Genomic DNA, 10,150 nt, shown 5'->3' with positions numbered 1-10,150 from the left:
GTTATAATTCTAAAACAGTTCTGATCCTATTAAGTTTTACCAATATAAAATGTAAAAAGCATTTTAGAAGCTAAAATTGGAAGCGATTTTAACACAAAATTATACATTTTGAATGTAATATCATTTTGAAGGGGAAAAAAGTAATAATTTTTGAGAGGTAAATTTTTATTTTTGAACTCGCTTTGGTTGTAAGAAAAAATATCTTCCAGCAACTGTCTTGAAAATCCAAGTCTTGAAAGTTTGCGTTTCCGCTTAATCCGAAGTGCTTCATTTATGTTTTTTTAGCAGTTGAAAATTTACTTTTCTTTAAAATTTGAAAATGGAAATATTTTGCTACTGTAAAACTTTTTAACTCCCTGTAATAAATAATAAAAATACATTGAGAGTTTGCTTTCAACAACACTCCCAAAGTGGTACGAAATATTCAATTACAAGATATAGATCAAGAGATCCTTTGATATAACTTCGATACGATTAAGATGTTGATTAAGAGATACCTAGGAGATAGTAACTTCCATAAGTAAAATTTACATTGATTTTTTTTACAAAGAACCTGTTAAAATCTCTTTGGAGTATCCGATTGTGATGAAAAAAGGGGGGTTGCCAATTTGACGCCACATAAGTTGCATACACGGAGAAATTGAAATATTTCTACAACTAATCATTCTGTGTAATCCAAGAAACATACAGACATCATGTCAAAATAAATTCGGACACGGTCGAAATGCGTGCTTTGGTTCCCTTGCACACAAAATGTGTACGGATATCAAGAAAAAGTTAAACCAAAACTCGTTTGAACGTAATTAAAAAAACTACAAATAAATTTTAATGTTGCACAACAAGATTTGAAATGAATCGATTAAATGCTCCATTTTTTCTTACCATTTGAAAATAAACATCCTATATATATCTAGTCCTTTACCATTAGTTTTGGGGCCTAGGTAAAAAATTAAAATTTTTATTTTTTCTAACAAAGAACCTTTACAGTAAAGAGTTACGATGAAAAATATTCCCACTGTAGCACCTCTTGAACTTAGCTCATATTTGATTAGCTTCCCTAAACTTGCAAGATCTTTTACAAACCATATAAATATTCTTACAAAAAACTTAACTATTTATCAATAGAACTAGTTAAATTTTGCTGCATTTAACATACACAATGAATTATTATAGGGTACAACTTTTTGTTTTATAGTTGAGAATCCAAAAAAATAAAAAAAAACACTACAGCTCAAAACTCAGTATAAAAATAATTTTTATTATAAATTCTGAATAGATATAACAATTTAAGTACATAAAATAAATCTTAGGTGTAAAAAGATCTTTAAAAACATGTAGTAAAAATAGCTAGTTGATTTTATAAAAAATAAACTTTCAGAATAAAATAAACTTTTTGGCTAAACTCGATTAGGAAATTCTTTCAGTATCTTTGGTATGCCACCATGCCTAGAGCATCCAAGAAATGCTTTTATCACCATTTTGGTCACAAGAAGAGTATTTTCAATCTGCTCTTTGCTCCCAAGTGTAGGATTTACTTCAACTATATCTACAGCATGTAATGATTCTAAAAATTAAAAAAAAAAGAAGACATTATCAATGCAGATTAAATGTGAGTGCTTTTTTCCAGTTCATGCACAATTTGATCTATTTATCAAAAAGTTAATCTTCAACGATGAAAACACTAGGGGTACTACAATATGTATATGACGCATTATACACCACAAATAGCTGTGCTTGTTAGTTCAAGCTCGCATGTTCTTTCAGCTGAGTAATAGACAAGTGAGGAAAGCCACCTTCAGATCGCCGACTTATGCGATGCTTGTTCAGTGAGAGTTTAAAATGTCAAAAGCAATAGATAGTCTTACTGTATGCAAGATATATGGTCAGTCATTCAATAAAAAAACAGGACTTCTCAGACAAATTTAAACTTTACAGACCAATACCGTGAATGAGTCCATAGTCAGAGACAGGGCAGCCAGAGCTTAGGTTGTCTCTCAAGATCTTTAGGTTTTCCATGATTTTCGGATTTTGGTTAAAATTCTTAGGTTTTTTCAAAGAAATAATTATTGGAAGATTAATTTTAGTATTTACCGCCATATTTTCTTACTTTATCATTTTAAAGATTCATTATAGACTAGCTTCCATAGTACAGGGATGATTGTGTTCCGGTATTTTACCGAATTTCTGGTATTTTCGGAAGTATTCCGGTATTTTTATGTCCGAAAATACCGGAATTATGTTTTTTTCGTTATGCTTTTATCTCCCACCTCCGCAATTTTTTTTTATTATTATATAATACTCATCAAATATACCTGCAAGAGCCTTAAGATGGACACCTATCCCTTAAAATGGACAAATGTGAAGATAATTTGTATAACACCAGCTCAAAAGTAACTTTGTAATCCATTAAAAATTTAATTAAATGTACACACAAAATTTTGACTCAGAACTATTTAAAACTATGGCAAAGGTGCACTTAAGTAATAGGGGCCAAAGATTACACCACCCCCCCCCCCCCTCCGTTCTCGTTTCGAAACTTTCAGGTATTTTTTGATGAACTCACAATCACCCCTGATAGTAGCAGTTACGAAAAAAAGTAATGAAATTTTTAGAATTGAAGGGCTCGGGGCAAGAATGTGATATGCCACATGAGTTTTTTTCTGGTAGGCCAATTTCCAACTTTTGAAAATTTCTACAAATATTTTTTATATATATTATACATTTTATATTCTGCAATACTAAAACCAGATACGTTTTTCTGATAATGGCATAATCCATTGTCATGTTTATTTCAATTATCAAAGCAGCATTTAGAACAAAAAACTTATTTTTTTTTTCTCAAAAGTGTGGCTTATCATGTTCTTGCCCCGAGCCCTTCAATTTTTGGTTACATGACCTTTGCTTTTCTTGCTCAATCTTTGGTTTTGTAAAAATGCCCAATGGCAGCCCTGCCAAAAGGGGAAGTTTTAATCCTACAGCACTTGATTGTTTTTACAGGAAGCACTTAAAAGCAAAGAGGTGAAAGTACCAAAATTAAAATTTGGATATAACTAATACAAATGGTAGAACAAATTATCCGGTTTTGGTGGGCGAGATGGTACTAGTAACCCTGGAAGGTGCTGCTATCCCACATGAATTATGAAACCTTTTAATGAAACTCCTACTTAGGATTTTAACTTGGCATGCATTTTACTCGAAGCTTTTAAGTCCACTGACATCCCTTTGTGTCTCACTACCTCCTATTTCTTCACAATATTTTTTATTTTGCCTTCTTTAATTATTTGGCAGGTTATTTTTCATATGAAAAAGGAGTGAAGCCAAGCATTAGGTTATGCTATTTTTTATGATGCAGACTTTGTATCAGTTTTTAATTAAAAGAAATTAAATTTATAAGACAAAGTTGCCATTGTTTGAAAGCTACATCGTAAAAGTAGGTATTACTTACCAATTCTTGAAATCTCCTCAGCAAAACACAATGCTTCCCTGGCAGTCAGCCCTCCAAGAACTGTTAAATGTAGATTTGTAGATTTTTAATTAAGAAACATTTTCAACTAATTTGCACAATTCATGAAGAAAAATTGGATTGATCAATCCAAACTGTGTAGAATGTGAATTTTTCATGATAAAAAATATTGGTATCACTCAGTTTTGTATTATTACTCCCCCCCCCCCCCACTTTTCAAAAGAAAAAAAGCAAAATACGAAAACTCCTTTCTTGAAGACAACTCAAAAAAACGTATGCAAACCATTATGGTACAGCCAGAGCCGGCCTTAGGATAAATACAGCACAAGCAACGATAAAATTAAAATTTGAAAAAGAAAACCCGACTGAGTCGCAACTGTAGAATCAAGAGGGAAAATTTAAACTAATTTTAAAAGCCTTATATTATTCAAAATCACTGTCAAGTATTTTATTTGCTATTAAATAGAAACTGGCAACAGATAAAATTTTTTAAATCATTGTGTTCTATTTCCATGTCGGCCAACAATAAATTTGGTTATCAATCCCTTGAACAACGGCTTAGCCGTCATTAAAATATGCTTTAAAAAACATAATTCAAATTCTATGAAACATGGATGTTCCAAACACATTCTATCAGATGCGGAAAAAAATTCTCTTTATTTTGGTATTAAATTTCAAAAAAAAAAATTAACTATGTTTTCACTGCAAAAATTGAAAAAAACCTTTTAGAGGTTTTTAATTGATATCTTCGATAATTATAATGTCATCCAAAGATGCAACCTAGATAAGAACACTCTCGATCAACTCTTCTTTCGAACAAAAATTTTTTTTTTCAAAATCGATCCATCCGTTTAACCTCTAGAGTGCCACAGACAGATGCACAGACACATCAAACTTATAACCCCCTTCCTTTGTGTGTCTGGGGTTAAAAAGGATCCCCCACACCAAAAGAAAAAAATTTTCTTTAGGTAAACAAGAGAAAAAAAATATATGAAAATAAAAAGTTCAACTTGAAAATTTAACTGATGATTAATGTGGAAGTGAGCGTCAAGCTACTTTTAGTTAAATAGTAATTCTCTTTCACTCATGTAATCCAACAAATGTTCCATAGATTGTAGAGCAGTAGAATGAAATTGTATTTTCTTCATGTTCTTCATCTTTGTTTTCGTTATCATCATTTGCGTTTGATTCAGTAACAAGTTCAATGATATTTTCATCAGTTAGACATTGAAATCCTGATTCACCTTCGTCGCTTCAAAACCACTCTTCAACATTTTCAGCGTCACATGTCCAATTTGACCTCTGTGCATGGATAGTAGGGTACGTTTCATATTACCTTGATTTTAGCGCCTGAAAGAAGCTTTAAAAAAGTGTGATTCCGAAATGATGCACGGATAATACGCACACGGATAATCGGGAGTGTTCTGTATTTAATATAGTATTTTTTACTTTCTTCTATATCTAATATATAGAAGAAAGTATTGAATTCGTGCAAATTTTCGAATTTTGACGGATTTAATCGTTTTGAGGCGTGCTGAGTCCATTTTGACCATTTTTGGAAATATGTGTGTGTCACATATGTGTGTGACTAGTCTTTTGTGGCCACTCTACAGCAAAAACTACCTCATGAAATTGAACGAAATTTGGTACACATATGTGCCCCTATGTGAACTTGTGCACTTACAGTATGAGTATCAATTTTTACTTTCTTCTATATCTAATAATAACGCCACTCTTCAAGAAGGTGTCTAAAGGTCTTGCTGGGAATTATAGACCTGTAAGTTTGACTTCGGTGATTTGTAAGACTTTCGAAACTTTGATCAAAATTAAGATCATGATGTTCTTAGAGACTAATAGTCTGTTGACTAGTTTGCAGTATGGTTTCAGGAAAGGTAAATCCTGTACTACTAATTTATTGCATTTCTACGACAAGGTTACCTCAGCTTTAGATAACAAAAAATGTGTGGATGTTGTTTATATTGACTTTCAAAAAGCTTTTGACAAGGTACCGCATGTTGCTCTTCTCAGCAAGTTAGCTGACATTGGAATAGGAGGAAAAACTTTACTTTGGGTTAGAAATTGGCTTACTGGTAGGAAGCAAAGAGTAGTTGTGAGAGGAAATCATTCTAATTGGAGTGATGTTTTAAGTGGGGTTCCTCAGGGATCAGTTTTAGGGCCTCTTTTGTTTATTATATTTATGAATGACATCAATGAAAATATTTCTGGAAGCATGAATTGTTTTGCTGACAATGTAAAAGTTATGGGGATTGTCGAAAATGAAGAACAAGTAAAACAGCTGCAAGAGGATTTAGATCATATTACTAAGTGGGCAGATAAATGGGGTATGGCAGTTAATGTAGGGAAATGTCAAGTGCTACACTTAGGTCATGGAAAAAAGCGTATGAGATAGCATTTACAGGGTTCAGTCATAAATCAGGCAGAAAATGTTATGGATCTGGGTGTCTTTATAAATCAGGACTTCAAGTTTAGTCAACAGTGCAGTATTGCTAGTAACAAAGCCAACAAAATGCTTGGGTTCATCAAGAGATCTATTTCAAACAAATCTAAGAAAGTTCTTCTGCCTTTATATAGGAGTTTAGTACAGGGTTCATACTCTACTTGGATGAAAAAAATTTCATGACTTTTCCAAGACTTTTTCATGACTTCATAAAATTTTTCATGACCTTGTTACAAGAAGGGAATAGTACTATTTAATATCAAATTTGCCAATTTTCAGAAAAAAAGCATAAGCAAAACTCCTACGTGAGTGCAACTACCTCATCAAAGCACTTGTAATTACAAAATTATCAGTGTACACCTAAAAAACTAGTCTTATTTGTCTTCATTTCATAAATTTAAAATCTCAAAGCAAAATAAAAATACAGTGAATGGAATATAACGATTATTAAATATCTCTTAACTTTATTAACAGGCAGAATGATAATGAATGGGACAAAGGTTGAATGAGTTATTACTAAGTTTCAATAAGATTTGTTCAAAAGTTGCCTTTTAATGTCAACTGCGCATTTAACCATGCACATAATCTGACAGTATTTTCGTTTTTTAAAGAAAAGACACGTTCTTTAGTAAATTCATGTTTCTAAACCAGATATTTGTTTTTAAAAAACTTTTGGTAGTGAATACATTTTCTGATTCATAACTACTTGTTAACTCATTTGCACATTTTTAAATGCATATAAATTAATAAGTTCAGAAATTCCAGAACATTGTGTTTGATTCTTGACATTGAACATAGCAGTGAGTAGCAGGGATTAGTTTTGCGAGCCGCTTGTTGGGTACTACTGTTTCAGAGTGTACTAGAATTCCCCTATTTCTGTATCATAATACCTGACTAAAGATCTTCATTTTCTAAAATCTTCAACAATTTAAGATAAACTATGATAAGTTTAATAATAAAGTTTTTACAAGTGATGGAAAACTTGGATGCAATTGAAACGCATTTTTTGAGTTGGCGAAATCAAAAATGTGCAAGTTTGATTCTACAGAATATATAAGTACTGAAAATAATGGTAAATTAAAAATGAGTAATGTTCCAAGTGGTAAAATAACATTGTAAAAAAAGATGAGTGACTGCTACAGAAGTGGATACAATGAGATTTCAAAATTCAGACTTGTTTTTGGGATCGTTCAATTTTCCAGTTTTAATAGCTTTTATGTGCAATGCTGTTAAATCACTCAAGATTTCTAATGCTCTTTTAGCTACCGTTACGTTCTCTTTGGCCAGGACATTTTTCCATGACTTCAAATAAATTTCCATGACTTGGAAAAAAATGTCAATTTTCCATGACTTTTCCAGGTCTGAAATTTGCTAATGGTTTTTCCATGACTTTCCAGGATTTCCATGACCCGTACGAACCCTGTTAGTAAGACCTCATTTGGAGTATGCTGTTCAGTTTTGGTCGCCTTATCTGAAGAAAGATATTTTCGTATTGGAAAGGGTTCAAAGAAGGGTAACTAAATTAGTAAGGGGACTCTCAGATTTAGATTATGATACCAGACTTAATAGGTTTAACATGTATAGCCTGGAGCAAAGGAGAGTCAGAGGGGACATGATTCAGTTATTTAAATTTATCAAAATGAAAGATGTAAATGGATTAAATTTTTGCGGGGAAAGCAGGACAAGGGGTCATTGTTTTAAGCTATTTAAATCTCAGGCTAACTTGGAAATCAGGAAAAATTACTACTTTAGCAGGGTCGTGGGCACTTGGAATAGCTTACCAGAAGAGGCGGTAATGAGCAAGGGAGTGGATAGCTTTAAGAGGGCCATTGATCTTCATTGGGGACTAATTAATTGACTAGGACCAGCCTAGCTGGGCCCAGAGCCTGTTGCTGGTCGTCACATTTGTATTTGTATAATATATAGAAGAAAGTATTGGATTCGTGCAAATTTTCGAATTTCGAAGGATTCGAACGTTTTGAAGTGTACTGAGTCCATTTCCACTATTTTTGGAAAATGTCTGTCTGTGTGTATGTGTGTCACGTCTGTGTGTGACCAGTTTTTTGTGGCTGCTCTACAGCAAAAACTACCGCATGAAATCGAACGAAATTTGGTATACATATGTGCCGCTATATAAACTTGTGCCCATTGGTTTTTGGCGCAAATTCCTCCAAGGGGGGTGGAGCAATGGGACGTTTCTTGAGTAATGCGTACTTGCTATTCCCCAAGAAGTAACTGGCGGAATCAAATAAAATTTGGTCCATATGTTGCCCCTAACATGTACAGGTGCTGATTCAATTTTAGTGTCAATTGCTCAAATTGGGGTTGAGCTACAGAATGTTTTTCTGTCATCAGTTGTGACTGCTGTATCTCAAGAAATAACTAACGTAATCAAACAAAAATTTATCGACAAATAGCCCTTAGAGGGTATAAGAGCTAATTCTATTTTTGCGTCAACAGCTGAAAAGGGGTGGCACAATCGAACATTCTATTTTTTTTCGTTGTGAGTGCCATATCTCAAGCAGTAATGCTATGTTCTGGATGAAATTCTGAATAAATGTGAATCCATATGTAAACAGGCATTGGTTCAATTTTAGCGCAATAACTCCATGGGGGGGGGGTTGATTTTTTTCCCCCCGGAGTGAATAAAAATAGCTTTACAATGGGGTCGTTTCCAAAATTTTCAACATATTTTTTTCTGAAAGAGCATGCTTAAAAATATAGGATCTGAACATTTTTTAAATAATTTGTTCAAGTTTAATATTTAAAAAAAATTACTTAAATCAGTGTGTTTTCATTGTTTACGTTTCTGTCATGTGACATCACAAACGATGAAATGCCATTCACAGAGAAAAATATTCAATTCGCATCCGTTCTCACGTGCATTGGCAACGCTTTGGTTGATAGCAAGCGTAGAGTGCAATATTTAATTCACTTCCTGATTATCATAACATGGAAACATGGTAGAAAGATGAGCCAAATTACATCATTTGTGACATCATCAAGACCATGCCTTGTTTTCAAAATTGGACATTTTTAAAAAATTAATTAAAAAATAACTGTTGGGAAAATGAAAGTATTTTCTGGGTCCGTGTTATTTTTTTAAATCATTCTATCAATTTCAGTGACTAAAAGTAGTACTTTTGACTGAAGGAAACAACCCTATTGGGATGGTCGTCAAGTTTTGGAGTGTGTAATTTCGTTTTTGTTGGGAGTATTGCTTCCTCTTCAAGCATGGGGAAGGATTAGAATTATAAGAAAGAAAAAGAAGAAAGTTTTGTGATGGCCACAACATACTAGTTTATATTTAATTTAGTATATATAGAGAATAGTTATAATTTTTGTAAGGAAGTTTTTCATAACGAAAATACTCCGAAAGAAATATTTTAAAACATTTTTACTTAATTGTTTTCATTTCAAGTTGGTATTAAATGCAAAATTCAAAATATATTTTAATGGCATATACATTTATTATGTATTGAGTATTATTTGCTTAAACACAGATGTTTCTGAACTTTAATGCCACTCTGAAATAACTACACTGAAACCATGTTTTATTAGCTATACTCTAAAATCACATACATTAATGAATCAACACCTTTCTATAAGTCTGTACTACATAACATAAACATTACTATATAAATACTTGTACAAAATCATACATACCAGGTGTTCCTGTACTTGGTGTAACCAGTTTATCAATGCTATCAATATCAAAACTGACATGAAGGGATAAACTTCCACTAAATAAAATGCAAAAACAACAGATCTAAATGCAGAGAGCAATGTAAACCTTTTAATGAAATTAAATAAAACATGCTAACAACTACTGGAATAAATAAAATTAAATCTCATTGAAAGTTCTGAAAAAAATGTACGCTAAATAAGTACAAAAAAAGTTAGGATAAAACATACTGTAAAAAAATCAAAGGATGGATTTCCAAAAATCAAAGGATGGACAAACTGACATCTAAAACGGTTAACTGAGAACAATTCGTGATTTCTTTGAAAAAAATCAAAATTAGAGTTTTGTAGGAGAAAAAAAAACCCACATTGAAGTATAAGACAATATTTTACACTTACTCTGGATTTATTTCTTTCAAAGCACGTCTAGTAACTTCAAAAATTCCTAATTCATCAACATCCCTCATGGTATAATGTAAAATATTTTCTCTTCTTAATATTTGTCTAGAAGTATATACAGAGAAAATTATTAAATAAAATTTATA

The 10,150-nt window shown here is 32.2% G+C and overlaps 1 protein-coding gene across 1 annotated transcript in view; it reads right to left on the bottom strand.

Moving 5' to 3' along the window:
* Positions 1–1,238: 1,238 nt before the first annotated feature.
* LOC129223988 (arginase-1-like) overlaps positions 1,239–10,150 on the bottom strand; it is a 59,058-nt gene continuing 50,146 nt past the window's right edge. The window contains exons 7-10 of the mRNA XM_054858380.1: positions 10,005–10,109; positions 9,588–9,664; positions 3,446–3,505; positions 1,239–1,564 (exon numbers count right to left, since the gene is read on the bottom strand). Of these exons, the coding sequence (XP_054714355.1) occupies positions 1,398–1,564; positions 3,446–3,505; positions 9,588–9,664; positions 10,005–10,109 (409 nt within the window). The 3' untranslated portion in view covers positions 1,239–1,397. The remainder of the gene's footprint in view (positions 1,565–3,445; positions 3,506–9,587; positions 9,665–10,004; positions 10,110–10,150) is intronic.

The sequence above is a fragment of the Uloborus diversus genome, chromosome 6 (genome assembly GCF_026930045.1).
Source record: "Uloborus diversus isolate 005 chromosome 6, Udiv.v.3.1, whole genome shotgun sequence".
Lineage (NCBI taxonomy): Eukaryota > Metazoa > Arthropoda > Arachnida > Araneae > Uloboridae > Uloborus > Uloborus diversus.
The sequence above is the reverse complement of the archived record's forward strand: the minus strand, read 5'-3'. Positions and strand labels throughout refer to the sequence as shown.